This window comes from Sciurus vulgaris, assembly GCF_902686455.1.
Source record: "Sciurus vulgaris genome assembly, chromosome: 17".
In the NCBI taxonomy this organism is placed as follows: domain Eukaryota; kingdom Metazoa; phylum Chordata; class Mammalia; order Rodentia; family Sciuridae; genus Sciurus; species Sciurus vulgaris.
In genome coordinates this window covers 26,961,281-26,979,190 of record NC_136478.1, presented here as the reverse complement: position 1 = coordinate 26,979,190, position 17,910 = coordinate 26,961,281, and the positions used below count along the sequence as shown (strand labels likewise).

At 47.6% G+C, this 17,910-nt stretch overlaps 1 protein-coding gene and 1 long non-coding RNA gene across 3 annotated transcripts in view; both read right to left on the bottom strand.

The window, feature by feature from the left end:
* The window catches only part of KIFC3 (kinesin family member C3), a 64,316-nt gene extending 59,552 nt beyond the window's left edge, over positions 1-4,764 (bottom strand). For both annotated transcript variants that reach the window (XM_079117869.1, XM_079117871.1), the window contains exon 1: positions 4,554-4,764. In XM_079117869.1, coding sequence (XP_078973995.1) covers positions 4,554-4,751 — 198 coding nt within the window. In that variant the 5' untranslated portion in view covers positions 4,752-4,764. The remainder of the gene's footprint in view (positions 1-4,553) is intronic.
* A 43-nt stretch (positions 4,765-4,807) lies between these two features.
* Positions 4,808-16,555, bottom strand: LOC306648139. Its single transcript, XR_013760300.1, has 3 exons — positions 16,417-16,555; positions 5,627-5,867; positions 4,808-5,055 (listed from the first exon to the last, which is right to left on the bottom strand). It is a non-coding gene; the product is annotated as an uncharacterized lncRNA (long non-coding RNA).
* Positions 16,556-17,910: the final 1,355 nt, after the last annotated feature.

Below are 17,910 nucleotides of genomic sequence, written 5' to 3'. Positions count from 1 at the left end.
GGGGCTGGTACTGCTCCTAGACAAGGCCTTGGGGGTCCAGGTCAGGTGCATAGGGAACCCTGTCTCAGAGCACCCCGGGGCCAGAAGAACCGGCATCACCCTGTAAAGGCAGTGGAGGAAACGAAATTTCTGAACGTGAACATGCTCACTGCATGGCCAGGAGGCTAAGGGTCAGGATGCAAAGTGATGGTGGCAGACCTCAGCACAGTGACACCAGGTGGGCTGTTCCCTCCTGAGCCAGGTTACATGGAGGGGAAGAATGGAGGCAGCATAGCCAGGTTGAAAACCATCAAGAATGTAGGACCCCCTTTTATCTTCCCCAAAAGCCATCATTTTCTGCACCAAACCATATGCCAGCAAATCTGTTGTCAAAAGACAAAGAACAGAGAAACGGAGAAGGAGCGGCTTTGCCAGCAGCCTCAGCAATGGAGGACAGAGTGAAACTTGGATTACCTGCGAGGATGACGGATGCCTCAGCTGCAAACCTCCCCCATGCAGCCTCTGAGATGCAGAATTCCTGAGCTGCACAGCAATGAGAGGCAGTCCTGGCTCAGTCCCTGCAGCCACGTGGCCTGTGACAATGATGCACGCAGAATACTAAACACGACCCTGGGAGCTCCCGACACGGCCACCTGGCTACAGTGCTGCCTGTTCTCGTCTGCAGCAATTTCTCTCAAAGGCAATGCTTCACGCGTGCCTGTTACCAAATACATGTAGACGAGCTGGTGTTCAGAAACCACAGCTCTGTGCAGGAAAAGAGGAGCTGTCAGCAAATCATTTTTGCAGGGACAAGAAGATCAGTAGGTGGAAAATATTGCCTCTGTGATTTCCCCATGACGAAAGACCGGGATGGAACTACAACTTGCAGTTTTCAAAAGGAAAAATACTCCCCAGAAGCCCACCGGAGTTACACAGGTCTGACTGTGTCGTCTTTGTTTCCAGAACCACTCCTGACTCTGCAGGGTCGCTACGGATCTCATCGTATAAAGATCTGAAGCATCTGTGTGTAAACCAAACACCAAAAAAGGCACCACCAGGATCCAAGGCATTAGATTCTTGGTGGAAAGAGGACTTGGACGAAATGACCCCTAGGAGATGCAGGGAAGGCCTCTTGTCCTTCCAGACCTCCTCCTGCAAACTGAGACTAGCATTCTGAGGTGGAACCCTTATTTGGGTGGTGGTATCACTCCCCCCAAATACTAAAGATTATGGTAGAGCACATGCTTAGCATCTGCGGTAGCCTGGATTCAATCCCCAGCATCCCCCCGACAAAGTAAAGAAAACTGAAGACTATTTGTAAATGTCTCTGTAACTAAAATGCCCCCCTCCAAAAAAAATACCCCTGTAAACTGGAGACCCCACCCATTATGATTCCCTCTATTTTATATGTCATTGGAATTTATCTTGCAACACTTTCTGTGACTTGGGAATGCTGACATTTTGACTAACATTATTATCCAGTGATTTGCACTGGAATGCAATAAGTGTCAAGCTTATTTACCCAAACTTGCTGGGATCTAGGTTCCAGACTTTTTTCCCGCCAGTATCTAATATGTCATCATACGTGGGCAACTCCTGCTAGCCAGGTTATAGTTTTCCACTCTGTCAAGCATTCCTTTTTTCCATTGCCATCTTTTTCCATGGACAACTCCTTCAAACAGGCTCAGAGGCCCCTTTCCCCCCTGAGCTCCTCTCCAGGTCCCAGTTGCAGGAAAAGGCCCCAGCTGCTCAGATGGAAAACCTAGGCGAATTCTCCTTCCTCGAGGCCACACCCCAGCTCTTAGCAGGTCCAGCGGGTCCTACATACATGACAGATGTCAGCCCCCGCCTCCCAGCAGCCTCCTGGTTTGGCCCCTGGGCCCTTCTGCAATCCAGGCAGACGAGCCTTGTAAAAGGACAATTTAAACCACGTCATTTTCTTCTATTTCTCTTTCAACGAATATCTGTGCACCTACTCTGGCCAGCACAGTCCTAGCGGTAGCATGACCTTGTGCTCTTGGCAAGGATAGTTGACAAAATGAAAGGGTGAAATGCAGAGTGTGGTAGAGGAGAGATTATAAGAGCTGCGGGTAAAAATCACTCGGGGCAGGGAGACGTGAAGAGGTGGGTGGCTGAATTCATCTCTGCTCTTTAAACAGGGAGTTGCGATTTCAGGCAGGGTGGTCAGGGACGGCCTTGCCGAAAGGGGCGTTTGGGACCCCAAGGACGTGGGAGAGCACCCACATCATTCCCAGGATAAAATCTACATTCCTTACCATGAGATCCTATTGGGTCTGCAGATCTGCCCTGTCCACAGGCTTCTAGAATGTTCTTTCAATTCCAGCCATGCGGTTCTCTTGGGGTGTCGCCAGACCAGCTCTCTCCCATTTAAGTGTCTTTGCTGGGATTGTGTCACTCCCCACAACACAGCCGTGCTCAATGCCGCCCTCTTCTCATGACTGACTTCTGTCTACCCTTGTGCTTAAAAATATCGTTTCCTCAGAGAGGCCCTCCCTGACCACTGCCACCCTCTTTTTGTGTTTTAATCTCATCACAGCCTCCTCCTTGTCACTGAAGTTATCATGCTTGCTGTCTGTCTCCCCCACCAGAAACGCAAGCTCCAAGGAGGGCAAACCGGTGTTGACCTGTTCAGGGTCAGATCCCCTGGGGCCTGGACCTTAGCCGGCCAGGTATGAGCAAACATTCCAATGCATATTTATGGAGCGAGGGAATCAATCAATCAAATAGAGGTAGATAACACACTCGTAAAAAATTCATGCAATTCCGTGCAGCAACGCTGGAATCACTCAAAACCTCACATCCAACCCACATTGCAGGCTCCACTGTTGCATCAACAACAAGAGCAGTGAAGTCCCGTGTGGTAGTGCGCACCTGTAATCCCAGCCACTGGGGAGGCCAAGGTGGGAGGATCATAAATTCAAGGCCAGACTCAGCAACTTAGCAGGACTCAAAAAATGAAAGGGACTGGGTTGCCCTTGGGTTGAATCCCCAGCAACAATTTCTTTTTTTTTTTTAATTACAAAAAAAGAAGAGAAAGAATAGCAATAAAAATAATTCAACAGTAATTCAAGAATTCAATTTCATAATTCTACTCAAAAACACTGCTCTTACTATTAACTTGGGCATTTATTCAAAATCCTTTGCATTAATGACCTTTCATCCTCCCAACAACCCAATAAAGGGGGTAATCCATCATTCTGCATGTTAAAGAAGTCCAAAAACCAAGGTTTAGAAAGTGTTTGGTATTTGCCCAAGATCATACAGCCAGCATGGGGCACAGCAAGGATCCTAATACCAGGCTGCACAATCGCATTCAAATCCCTCTAAATAAGTATCATGGACTATCTTGTGGGTGCTAGGAACTGTATAAGCTGTGTCCCAGACAAATCAGAATAAAATGTTCTAGATAAAATTTTTTCTTTTTTGCTTTTTTGGACTAGGCATCTAACCCAGAGGCGCTCTACCACTTTTACTTTTTTTTTTTTAAGACAGGGTCTCACAAAGTTGCTGAGGCTCTTGCTGCAAGATAAAAGGATTTTCAATAAATTCTTTACCACTTGACAGAGATCCAACTGGGGTCCTGTCAGAAGTGAATATCCATAACTTATCGAGTGCTCACTATCAACAAGGCCCTGGGTGAGGCACTTGAAATGCTTTAGCTCACGACTATTATTATCCCCAGTTCACAAATGGGGAAACTGAGGTAGAGAGCAAATCATGGCCTCATGCCAGGAAGTTGAAACTGAAGGAAAACCAAGAGCTTTATTTGCTTTTATCACTCATTTTAGGGGTCACGCAGCTAAGCGGTGGTGGTATACTCCCAGTGGTCTTGCTACAGATAACGCCGTTGACACGCGGTTGCCACGGTAACGGTTACATTTCAGGAACTTGGAGGCACCTTTTGTCCATCTCAAATGCCTTGAGGGCTGGGGAGATAGCTCAGTTGGTAGAGTGCTCGCCTTGCAAGCACAAGGCCCTGGGTTCAATCCCCAGCACCACAAAAAAAAAAAAAAAAAAAAAAATGCCTTGAGACCACTGACCCTTAACCTGGGCCCACACTTGGGCCTGATGGGTGACCTTCAGGGGACCAACACGCCATCCTCAGAGCATCCGACCTAGTGCTGCCGATTTCTGGACCTGCTGTCTGTCAAGAGCCATAAAGTTCAAGTCCCCATGAGTAGACCACCGATGACTCCGCTTTTCCTCACCTCCACTCACCTGTCCCCATGCCTCAGACCACCCTACGTCTTTTAGGAACCCAAACCTATCATTTCAGAGATTCGCACACTGGGTGGTGGCCTGGTGCAGTGACAGTGGTGGCGCTGGTTTTGCACTTAGCCCTGGCCGCACAGATGGTCATCTCTGAAACCCCTAGGATACCTCTGTGGCTAGCTGTGAGCAACGGGTGGAGTTTCTGAGAGAACAGAAGATACTAGAGATACCTAAACCTAGTACCCTCCAGGCGTGCCCTATTCAGTACCTAGAGGAAGACACCCATATTTTGCCCTGGAGAAGTTTCTTTCTTTTTTCGCTTGAGCATCTCTGCTCCTTACCTGTAAGCCAGGGCCCTGAGTCTCCGAGAGCAGGATGCTTCCTGGGGAGGGGGCTTCATCTTGGTTGGATGTGCCAGGGCCAGGCCAGCACCTGCCACGGGCCTCCTCCACATCTGTGCTGGGGTCCTTCTCCCACTTTCCCTTCTGCCGGGCCCAGGTGTCCCAGCTCAGCCACACCAGGGCTGGAAGTACAAACATGGCAGCTTGTGGCCTGGCACAGGCCGACGGACTGTGTGTGACAGCACCGTCCTCTACGCTGCAGCCCACGGCAGCCTGTGCCCTGGAATTTTCTGCTTGGTTCACCAATTCCTAGCTGGACCCAGCAGTGGCTTTGGTGTTGAACAAGGCAGGCATTCAGTCCTCAGTTCAGCAATTAAAAGGCTTTGAGGACAGGATCTCCATCAGCTTCTAGGCAGCGATCTGGGTCACAAGCAAGGGTCTTGAAACGTGGCCCCTTGTGAGGTTCCTAGTCATTGCTTCCCCTGTGGTCCAACCGTAACATCTTGAGAAGAATAAGAATTATTACGGCAGGCAGGCAGAAGCAGGTCAGGGCCCCGATTTCCAAGTGGGGACTCAAGGTGTGCAAGGTGGAACATGGATTTTATCCTCCACAATCCTGTTCACCTGGCTATTGGCAATGCAACCTTCTAGTGACTCCAGGGAACCTTGGCGGGCAACCTGGACGCTGACCTCCCTCACACCTGCATCAGCAGCCACAACCCCTGTTGGTTCTCCCTTCAAATACCACCCGGGATCGACCACTTCTGCCACCTCCACGGCTCCCACCATCTCTGCCTGCACTCCCGCCACAGGCTCCAGCCCTCCACCCAACGTTGTCACTTCTCAACACAGCAGCCAGCGTGACCCTGTTACTGATGCCAGATTACGTCACTCTCCGGCTCAGAGCCTTCTGATGGCCCCATTATCACTCCAAGGAAAAGCTCAAGCCCTGTCCCCTCCGGGCCCCCAAGTCCTCCCTGTGCCGCTCCTGAACTCCTCCAGATGCCCTTGGCTCCCTCCTTCTGCATTTCCTGGGATGCCCCCTGACCAGCTCCTTCAAGATCACAACTCACCGCTCCCGCCTCATCTTCCACCTCCAAGACTCAGCTCTGCTTCCCGGGCTGTGCTTCCCCCGGCTCTGCTGGACTGTTTTGGTTTTCAGATAGTATTTCCCACCTCCGATCACACGCGTGTTGAAGTTACGTGTTGCTCCTCTGGTCTACGACCTGTTCTCCTCTGTGAGGGACAGCATGCTCTGCAAGGCACAGATTTTTGTCTACAGTGGCTCCCAGGCAGTCTGGCGTGTGGCCGAGGCTGTGCAAAGATTTATGAAGTGAAAAGCACAGAACTGTGGTCGAAACAAAGATGAGAAGGCGGACAGAGGAAATGTTTTAGACTTTCCTGCTCCTCGGGGAGATGAGATGGGAATGAAGGGAGTGGGTGAGGGGCTAGAGACCACATAGGCACCCACCAGTCAGAGCCATGAGCCTACAAGCCCAGGCCCACTCCACCCCCTCCGAGGAGCCCAAAGGAAGGTGGAGGAGAAGTTCCAACCCATCCCCTGGGGGGTGGAGGACCCCACCACTCAGGGGTCTCAGGAAGACCCCTCTCCCCCAAATGCACTACAGTCTAGACCTAAAACCCGACTGGGAGAAGCAAACAGAGCTGGAGGGGGTCCTGCCTCAGAGGCAGACACAGGCCATCTGGGCTTGCTAAGAGGGGGGCTGCAAGAGCCCAGCAAGGAGCAACGTGCTGCTGCAAACCCAGCCACCTGGGCCCAGGGGGCAGCCACTCTACCCAACAGGTGCCAATTCTCAGTAAGCCCTTTCTTGAAGCTGGCTTCCACAGTCAGCCCTCCCTCCTTTCTCTCTCTTTCCATCTGGTCGTTAATGAAGGAGAAAAGCAGATTAGAAATGTCACCGGTGTGGCTAGTTCAAGGCTGCACCATGTGTCCACAGTCCACATTAGTCTCATTGTGACGGATCCAACTTTCTTCCCAGACACTGAGGTGTTGGGTTTTGAGAAACGTACTAGTAAACATTTCCTGAGCTTGCCTAGCCCCAGGCCTTGCCCTGCCTACTTCTTCATCTTATTCTTTGTGATAAGCAAATCAATTTAAATCAAGTGCTTTCCCAGGTTCTATAAGTCATTCTAGCAAATTAGAGAAACTGAAGAGGGGGTCTGGGAGCCTCCTGAACATACATCTGGTCCATCAGAACTCCTGTGGGCTCTGCTCTGCCGGCATCTGTGTGGGTGTAGTCTGCAGCAGAGAACTGCTGCTAACTCTAGGTAGTGTCGGGATTGAATTAAGTTGTGCGACACCAGCTGGTGTCGTGGAGAATTGGTTGGTGGGGAAAATACCCACACGCATTGGCATACATTTGGTAACAGGAGGGGTTTATGGGCAGAAACAGATCAGAGATTCTAAGCTGAGTCTCTGTGTCAACATACATAGGACTCGGAGTTTCCTGTTATCAGCAGGGGAGGTGAGAGTCCTGAAAGGGACGTGCCCACGACGTGGGTGTGTAAGAGATGATCAAGGCTTCTCTTTCTCTTTGATTTATTGTTCATGAGTATGCGTTTTTATTTATTTACTGAGCGCTGGGGAGTGAACCTAGGGCCTCGAGCAGGCTAAGCACGTGTTCTTTCACTGAGCTACATCCCCAGCCCCAAGAATAGATATTTTTAGATGAAGTTTAGATGCCAGAAGAGTCCTTTTGCAAAACAACTTAAAAATACTCCAAGCAATTACGGTGGAACATCTTTGCTGTTAACTAAAAAAAAAAAAAAAAAAAAAATCACAAGCCCAAGTTTTGTTAGTAAGCCATTATTTTCTGTTTCATGCCTGGAAATTGCCATACGTGTTGGGAAGTCTATTAAAGCTCTAAGCTCATTTTGCCCAGATGAGAATTCATTTGCTTTTATGATGCCCTTGGGAAGTCAAGGTGTCTGGCATTGTTGCTATTTAGTCATTGTTTTCTTTAGTGTGAAGCTGGAAGGGAATGGGGAGTGACCTAACTGATTGCAGAAGGACCACACAGAGAGCTGAAGTTCAGGACCAGCATCCAGCACCTTATGGGAGCTTAGGGAGCAGACCGGTGGTAGAGCATGTGCTTAGCTCGAACTTTGGCTCCAACCCCAGCATCCAAAATAAATAAATAAAAAGGAAGAAAATTTCCAGTTCAATATGTGGACCACTGAAGCATCATGCCCACCAAACAAAAAGCTAGCCGTGACTGCTCATGGTTTTTATATTTCTTTATTTGATGCTGGGGACCAAGCCCTGCAGCAGGCTAGATGTGTGCTGCACCACTGAGCTACAGCCCTAGCCCTCCACAGTGTCCTGGCTTCTTCCTTTTCTTGCAATGCTGGGGATGGAACCCGGGCTCTCCCGCATGCCAGGCAAGCACTCGACCACTGAGCTACACCCCAGCCGTTTTTGTGATTTTGAAACAGGGTCTTGCCAGGTTGCCAGGCTGGCCTTGAACTTGGTGATCCTCCTGCCTCTGAGTAGCTGGAATTACAGGCATGTGCCGCTCCACCCTGCCACACAGTGTTTTTAGCCCACCGAGTCAGCCTATCCCAGGCATGTGTGTGTGTGACCCTGCAGCCCCGGGGAAAATTGCAGACGTTTAGACTGACTTCTTCAAGGGTGTCCAAATTCTGTTAGAAAAAAACCCCCAAGTCTCAAGAATTTAGATACCCTGCAGGATGTGACCTTAAGTTTTGTTTGGTTTTCAAGATGAAAAATATTCATATAAAATTAAGCTTTGTGAGGGAATTTCTGGGATTGAATGATTTCTTTTCTTTTCCCACTCCTTTTTACCTTAATCCTAAAATCCTAAGAATATTCTTCCCTTAGATGTCATGCTATCACACTTTTGATGATGTGCTTTTTTTCTTGTTTTTAGATACTGGGAATTGAACTGGGGGCACTCAAACACTGAGCCCCAACCCCTGCCCTATTTTGTATTTTATTAGAGACAGGGTCTCACTGAATTGCTTAGCACCTCACTTTTTTTGCTGAGGCTGGCTTTGAACTCATGATCCTCCTGCCTCAGCCTCCCAAACCGCTGGGACTACAGGCAGCACCACCACCTCTGGCTTGATGTGCTTTTTAACACAAAAGAAGAGGAGCAGCTGAGTGGTTAGACAGTATGAGGTCGGCAGGGGAATTAGCAGGAGGTGCTAGAGGTCTATAGCTCCATCCCCACTTTGGGCCCCATTGCCAGATACAAACCCTATTAACCAATTCAAGGTAACCACCATAAGAGTTTCTAGCTAATTGTGATCCCTCTAGAAAGGGTACATTGAAAATAAGCAAAGCAATGAAACCCAGCTTTCACTCATTAATTTATTCCCTACAGATCAGTTTAATTGAGATAAATTACCTTGTAGATGTAAATGCAAATTTACACCAGATCCATTGAGATAAACTGCTGGTGGTGTGTGTGGGGGAAGGACAGCATTTACTTTGTCATTACTGATTTAATTATCTCAAAGTCCTTATTAAGTGCGTGGTGTGTGCCTGGTGGCAGGTCTCAGGAATCTGAGTCAGTATTGTCTTTTAGACTAGAGTTGGTGCTCTTCGTCTTTTGAAGGGAAGGAGAACACAGTCTCACTGCTCCTAGAATAGAAGGTACAGGGCTGGGTGTGCCGCTCCTGGCAGAGCATTTGCCTGGAATAGAAGGTACGAGCGGAGGTACCCAGAATAAGGGGCCCAAGTTCAAAGTTCTCCACAGCATCGTAAGACTGAAAGGAACTCCGGGGTTTATTGTTATGTGTAATGGGGATATTGGATAGGGGGAAACTTCATTAAAGGGAGAGAGAAACTACTTTTTCTCCTTGGTGGATGCTATTCCTTAATGGTGAAAATCTCTGAATAAAACACACTGAAAATACCTGGGCATGCGGAGACGGCTGAATCCCAAAATAAAGTCTCCCACCCTTGTGTGGCCCTCCAGTGATTCCGCTTGGGAGATGTTCCCATGTTATTTCTTTGATATTTTCCTCCCTTCCGTTTTCTTTCTTCTCTCTGAAATTCTTTCAGGTCGGTTTTTGCAATGACTCTGTCCTCTGTCCCTCTTCCTCCCCCTGCTCCTCTCCTCCCCTCCCCCTCCCCCTCCTTCTCTGCTTTTCCTCTTGGGCTGGTGTTTGTCCAGAAATGAATGTGAGATCTCCTACTCAGCCCTGGGTGCAGCCCTGGCCGCTGGTGTTCTGGGACCCAAGCGAGGAAGGAGGCCACAGGCCTCACTGTGGATAGCAAGTAGCCTTCAATCCCTCCATTTTGGGGGTGATGCCTCAGCAGCCCCCACCTCTGCTCCAGGTGTTCCCAAATCCTGACTCCATGACACCGTTTTTTTTTTTTTTTTAATACCAGGGATTGAACCCAGGGGCGCTTAACCACTGAGCCATATCCCCAGCCCTTTTTATTTTTTGTTTAGAGACGGGAGTCTCACTAGGTTGCTTACAGCCTTACTAAGTTGCCAAGGCTGGCTTTGAACTCTCGATCCTTCTGCCTCAGTCTCCTGAGCCGCTGGGATTACAGGTGTGCCTGGCTCCTTGACACCTCAGATCAGCTGCTGTTTCCCCTTGTATTATCCTCAGGGGTTTTTACTCTGTAAATTTTCCGCTCTTTTCGTTTTGATTCAGGAAGGGATAGAGACGTGATACATCCAGGCTTAGTTCAAAGTACTTCTTTTTTTAAGTCCTGGGGATCAAACCCAGGGCCTCCTGCCTGTCAGCCAAATGCTCTACCACTGAGCCAGACCCCAGCCCTCACAGCACATTTACCCTAGATGTCATTATTGCTCCATTAACTCTAATGAGCCCAACAGGGGAGAGTAGGAAGCCATGTGGTGAAGATTCTACCCTCTACCTGAAGCTGTAGAGCAGCAGTTGAAAGAAGACCGTGGCAAATCATATGTGTATATTGTAATACCTGCAGCAATTAAAAATTTTTTTCTTTGTAAAAAGTCTTTATTTTATTATATTTTTATTTATTTATTTTTGTAGTGATGGGGGTCAAACTCAGGGCCTCATGCATGCCAGGCAAGTGTTCTACCACTAAGCTGCATCCCCAGCCCTCTAGAATATTCTTTTCATAGAACAGCTAGAAAATTTTTTTGTGCAGAACTAAAATTAGTGTATTCTAGTACTTTTGTTTGTTTGTTTCTTTTTTTGGAGGAGTGTACCAGGGATTGAACCCAAAGGTGCTTAACCACCGAGCAGCATCCCCAGTCCTTTTTATTTTTTATTTTCAGACAGGGTCTTGTTAAGTTGCTTGAGGCATCACTAAGATGCTGAGGTTGGCTTTGAATTTGTGACCTCCTGCTTCAGCCTCCTGAGCCACAGGCATGTGTCACCAACACCTGGCTATTCTAGTACTTTTTAAAAATATATTTTTAACTGAAACATGAAATTTGTACATATTAATGGTGATATTTCTATACATATATACACTGTATGATGTTTAAATCAGGTTATACATATCTCTCCAAATGATTCTTATTTCTTTGTGGCAGAAACATTCAAAATCCTTTCTTCTAACTTTGAAGTGTACAGTATGTTATTGTTATCTATGGTCACTCTAATGCAATAGAATATCAGAACTTCTTCCTCCTGTCATCCTGGTATGGAAAACTTATACAGAGAAATTGAATCAGATAAGTTAAGATAGTGCCCTAAAAATAGTCAAATAGTCTTCCAGGCATGGTGGTGCATGCCTGTAATCCCAGCCACTGGGGAGGCTGAGGCAGGAGGATTGCCAAGTTAGAGGCCAGCCTGGGTAACTTAGTGAGACTCTGTCTCAAAATAAAAAATAAAAAGGGTTGGAATGTAGCTCAGCGGTAAAGCACCCATCGGGTCAATCCTCAGTACCCAGGAGTTTGGGGGATTTGAATCGCATAGGGGCTAAGTGTGTGGCTCAGAGGTAGAGCATTGGCTTTGCATGCGCAAAGCCTGATCCCCAGCACCTCAAAAACAACAACAAAATTGAAGTCATATAAAGTTCTCTGACCACAAAGGGACAAAATTAAAAAGGAAAGGAAAGGTGGGCAGTGGCACAGGCCTATGATCCTAGTGGCTTGGGAGGCTGAGGTAGGAGAATCACAAGTTCAAGGTCAGCCTGGGCAGCTTAGTGAGACCCTGTCTCAAAATTAAAAAAAAAAAGATAGGAAAAAAAAAGGTGGTGAGGGGGACTAGGGCTGTGGCTCAGTGGCAAAGTGCCCCTGGCTTTAATCATCAGTAAGTACCATACCGGAAAAAAAAAAAAAAAGGAAAACACCTGGAAAATCTCAAAATACTTAGGTACTTAGATTTTAATTTTAATTAAAAAAAATTGTGTGTGTGTGTGGTACTGGGGATTGAACCCAGGGTCTTGCACATGCGAGGCAAGTGCTCTATCTCTGAGCTGTAGCCCCAGCCTAGCACTTGGCAATTACACAAAATACTTCTAAACAATCTATGAATCAAAGTGCAAGTCTCAGTAGAAATGAGAAAATATTTGAAGTGGATGAAAATGAAAATACAACATAAGAAAGTCTGTGGAATGTCCGTAAGCGGTGGTTAAGGAGACTTTACAGCACTGAACCCTTACCGCAGAAAAGACAAGAGGCCTTCATTCAAAAAGCTGGCCGTATTCCTTCACAAACTAAGATGAAAGCAAAGTCAAACTAAAACAAGCAAAGGAAAGGAGATGATGAATTTAGGAGAGAAATCGATAAAATGAAAAATGGAAAAAGAACAAAGACAAATCATCGATGAAAACAAAAGTTTATTTATTTATCTATTTATTTGTACCAGGGATTGAACCCAGGGGTGCTTAACTGATGAACCACACCCCCAGCCCTTTTTAAATATTTTATTTAGAGGCCGGGTCTCATGAGGTTGCCTAGGGCCCCACTAAATTCCTTTAACTGGCTTTGAACTTGTAATCCTCCTGCCTTGGCCTCCCAAGCTACTGGAAAAAAGTTGATTTTTTAAAAAGACCAATGAAACTGATAATCCTGTAGCCAGATTGACAGAGAAAAAGAGTGAAGACAGAAAAACTATTAAAAGTAAAAGTGATATAATCAGACCCCAGGCAATGAAAGAATAGGAAGTATTACAATCAACTCTGTGCACATGAGTTTGACAGTTTAGATGAAATGGACCAATTCCTTAAAGCGACAAACTACTAAAGCTCACCCAAGAAGAAGTAGAAAGGCTATGTAGTAGTATATAGTATAGGTACTATAAGAAATCAAATGCAGAGTCATGATTCTTCCCCAAAAAACTCCAGGCCCCGGCAGTTACTTTGGGGAATTCTCTCAAACATTGAAAGATGTAAGACCAGTTCTTCACATTTGCAGAAAATAGATGAGGGAACACTTTCCAACTCATTTTATGGCCAACATTACCCTGATAGTAGTGAACCTGACAGATTGTATCAGTAGTGATAGAGTAACTGATGACATAACAAAAATCCCACCTGCAAACACTCCGCTTGTGTGCTGTCTTTCTAAGGATTCTCCAGAAAGGAAGCACAGCCCTGCATTCCGTCAGCCTCCCCAGGAAAGAGTGAACCTACAGGTCAGGAATCTCCATGCCTAAGACGCAGGCTCCCCATCGGGAAAGCCCAGTCCTGACCTTTGGTCAGGTCCCTTGACTCATCTGGCCTTTCTGGACTCTTCTCCCATTTCTGATTCTCCCAAGTCTCCCAGGAACCCCTAAAACTTCCTTCCTCTCTTTAAACTTCCCGATACTTAATGAGCAGAGAAATTTGTCTTCTTATTCTCAGAGCCTCATGGCAGGACCCAAAGGCCCTCAGCAAGTTTGCCCAAGCCAAGGCGACTATGCCCCAGGCGGAGCCTTCCCTTCCCTGGAATCCAACAGCAGCCAAAGCCAATTTTAGTTTTGTTTAATTTCTGCTTTTTGTTTTGTCCTTTATTCTCTCCTTCCTGCCACACTTCAGGAATAGCTACAAGCCGTCTAATGTAAGATTTGCGAACTTTTCTTAGAAAACCAAAGTGCACGGTATGACAGCCGGTGATGTCTTGTGCTGGTGTTCTGCTCCAGGTGTGTGATTAAGGGTCATTTACTTTGTTTAGCTCACTAATTCACAAGTGTGCCCCCACCCGCCCTGTGCTGGAGACTGAACCCAGGGCCTTGCACATGCTAGGCAAGTGCTTTATCTCTGTGACCTTTTTATTTTTGAGACAGGGTCTCACTAAGTTGCTGGGGCTGGCCTCCTACTTGCCATCCTCCTGCCTCAGCCTCCTGAGTCCCTGGAATTACAGGCGTATACCACTCTGTACTCTCTGCCCCCCCACACACTTTAAAACCTTCTTGTTCTTTAACAAATTAAATGAAAATACATAGTTGAATTCTCATAACGAATATGATTCCCCGGCGTATCAAGACAAATGCACAGAAAAATATTCAATGACATTCTTCAGCCTTATGGCAAAAGAAGGTAAATAAAATTGCATTTTTCCTTTATATTCTTCCTGACTTAGAATACTGGGACAGTTTCTCTCTGGAGAGGTCAGAGGTAGATTTCCTTAAGGCTGCCACTGCCCGCTGCTTCACACTCCGGAGGGCAGTCAAGATACAATATTTGACCTGATTCCAAAAAGGAGACACAAAGCTTTTCCAGAAATGTCTACCCCAAAACACTTGTTTTCCACACACCAAAAATAGATACTTGACTAATGTGTGTTGTCTGTTTGAATATTTTTTCCTGCTTCCGCTTCCAAATTTAAGAAAGGGCTGAGTTGCTCTCCCTCCTTCCTGCAGGGATTTGGTTGGAGCCATGAGATGACATGAGTGACTTTAGCTCAGAACCTAAAGGGAGGGCTGGGGGCACCTCAGGGGTAGAGACCTTGCCTAGCATGTGCCAGGCCCTGAGTTCAACCCCACCCAAAAATGCAAGAAGAGCAAAAAAGAGCCTTACTTAAGGAAATACTAATTATAACTCTTTCCACTCAGCTCTCAGCAACTCCATCAGGGCTGGCCCACTCCCGCTGAGCTGCCGCAGACCCCACTATTAGGGTGTCTACGTTGGCCTTAGGAATCTCCCTCAGACAAATCTCCTCCCCACCCCCAAGCGATACCACAGTCGTGGTGGGAGGGCAACTGTGTAGGTAATGAAAAACCAAACTGTCGGTTTCATTTGAAAATGCTTTCTCCCTCCACATAAAACCGAGCGTGGTAGACGGAGATGGTGAAGCACAGAGAGAAGCTTAGGAAACTGGGCATCTCAATGAAATGAAATGACATATGTCACTCATCACCTCTATCATTCTTCTGCCTCAGTGTCCTCCCCTCTAATCCTATCACTGTGCAAACTGAGATCATTTGGAAATCTCAACCATCAAATATAATTGACCAGGACCAATGGCCGGCCCGGAAGTTCCCAAGGAAACATGGCAGATGGCCGGAAGGACTATGAACCAAGAAGCTGGAGCTTTCCCAGTGGATTCTCGGGACACAATGGCACTCACAGGAGGGCTGAGAGCATCTTGTGATCAAAATAACTTTTTTCCTATAGGTAAAATGTTTTCAAGTTCAGGGATTGGAAACATTGGTCAGTAGTCTGGATAAACTATCAGAGAATGAAGATGAGCTCCCCCAGGCAAATCCTGGCAGGGAGGGTTGACAGGCTGCTGCTTATGCCTCTGAGCTCTGGGGCTGTCCCTTATTCGATGGCTCTTTCCCATCCTTTAGGTCTCATCTTAGGAGTCACCTCCTCAGAGAGGCCTTCCTTGCTATGGCCATCTAACTTAAGAGCTTATTTCATTCCTGCATGAACACAGCAACAGAGCCTCGCATGAGGGGCAGGACAGGAGGACCTGCACTGAGCCCCATCGTGTCCTGGGAGCCTGTCATGGTGAGGCTCTGGAGGCACCCTGTGGAGCCAAATGGGGGAGCCCGGCTGAGCTGTCCCGGCAGGGGAGGCTCTTAGAGGATTAGAGATAAAATGCCCGGCACACCGTAAGCCCTCAGGAAATGGGAACTGTCATTGCATCTTACAGAAAACTTCAGGCCTGGAAATCCACACAAAGAAATGTATCGAGGGCTTCAAACATTTGGCCCAAAACTCATTACAGCCTTCTGGACATATTTGAAATATGATTTGGTTCACAGAACTTTTAATTTGGGGTCCCGAGTGATATTTGCAGAAATAATAAGTAGAATTAGTGCTTCAGCAACACAAAGGAGGTCTGCACTGTGACATTCTCCCAAAGACATGGTCTCTCCAGGGAAGGTAACCGCCCTTAGCTCCTAGAGCAACCCCCATCTCCAGCCACAAAGGCAGCCACAGCCGCCCACCAAGATGGCCACATCAGGCTGGTCCTCATGTTGTTGGACCCAGAGAGAAATAATATCCTCAGTCCTCATCAATGTTCACAGCCCAAGGAAGAGGGCTGGGGGGGGGCGGGGGATTGGAATAATGAAAATGGAGCCGTCAGTGGCAAGAGTCAAAGAGGAGGGCCATGAGAGGGACAAGGGGAGGTCTATTTCTTCTGAGCCCTAATCAGTCAGCCCAGGGTGGGGTGGGGCTGGGGAAAGGAGTTGGTCGATGGTCCCTTTTAGGAAGGTGGGGGAGGCTCTGCAGGAACATTTTATGCACTTCCATGTGGAATGCCTTTAAACTGCATTTAAAAAATACTTTCAAACATTTAATCCTAGGAAGATGTGCATTTAATTAAAATTTAATTTCTTCACTGCCTTATAAGTAATTCATGCACTAGAGTTCTGACAATGCTCGAAGGATTTCAGCTACAGGCTCAATCCCTGTTTCTCGCCCAAGCCTGTCAGTCCTGCTCCTGAAACCTCTCTCCAGAATCCCTTCCCCCACCACACACAGTCAGGCCATCACCTCGCTCTGCTCTGTGACCCGAGCCTCCAGTCCGGATGTGTCCTCGTCTCTGGGCCTCCATAAGGCTGCTGGGGTTTTCCTTCCAAAAAGCAACTCTGTCCAGGCCATTCTCTGAGCTATCCTGCTTCCTGGGCTGTCTCGCAGCCTTGAGGGTAAAGTGCAAATTCCTAAGCAGGACACCTCCAAGGAAGCCTTTACAGTCCGTTCCCTCCTCTCCAGGATTGCCACCTGCCCCTGTGCCCCATGCCCTTTGGTCGCCAGCCACCCCAGCTATTCTCCAGCACACCTCACCACCTGGCCAGCCTTCTGGGGAGCCTGCATGCCTGGAATGACCTGCCTCCTGTTTCCCAGCCTGCAAGAGCCTACGTGGCCTTCATCCTTCAAAGAAACCTCACTGAAATCTTCCCTTTAAATTGCCACTGCAAGGGCTGGGGGTGTGGCTCAGTGGTAGAGCTCTGGCCTAGCAAATGTAAGGTCCTGGGTTCAATCCTTAGTCCAGAAATAAAAATTCTGATACAGCTGATGACAAGTTCCTCTAAGTGACCAGAGTATGTTATGATTGCCTCCAATATGGCATCTGTGATGTGTGTGTGTGTGTGTGTTTGTTTTTGTTTTTTTGCATTTCTTTGTTTTCTAAGGGACAATTTCCTCACCTGTTTTATTCTCAGGATCCAGCGTTACACAAAGCAGAAAGTGAGTATTCAATAGCTGCTTCTCCAACAAACAAAGGTGTGCATGGTGCCATGCAGGTGCCAAAGTGCTTTTCGCAAAGCCAATCAGACCACGTCACTCTCTGAGCTTTGTTCTTCCTGGGCTCCTTCCTGGTGATAAGGTAACATTGGAAGCTATTTACAGATAAGGTGGATGGGGGGAAGAGGTAGAGTATAGTCCAGGGCACAGGCCTGAAACTTGGGAGGCTGAGGCAGGAAGATCCAAAGTTCCTGGCTCAAAATATTTAAAAAGGGGTGGGGACGCAGCTCAGTGGTAGAGCGAATGCACGGTGGGAGGCCCTGGGTTCAATCTCCGGCGCGCGCGCGCGCGCGCACACACACACACACACACACACACGCACACACACACACAGGAGGGGACTACAGGACTCTAACAATGGGCTTATTTTCACTGTTTCTTCTTTGGTTACAAAAGTTGAGCCTGGAAGAGCATCCACGTGTCTTCCAGTTCTCTTGGGTCTGGGGACAACCGGCAGTGAAAACCCGAGTCTTAGCGCCACCTAGTGACCAACAGGCAAGAAACAGCGAGGAGGAGGAGGAGGAGGAGGAGGAGGAGGAGGAGCAGGAGGATGGTGGGGATGGCAAGGGAGGGAAGCCCCTGCTCAGTTACAGCCGGAGGCAGCCAGCAATTAAGTCAAAACTGCAAATATTTACTTAATCCAAGAGGCAGCACTTTATCCTGCTGCTGAGAAAATGAATTAGCCTCGGAACACGTATGAAGTAGACAACAGGAAAACCCCAACATGCAAAAGGCAAGAAACAG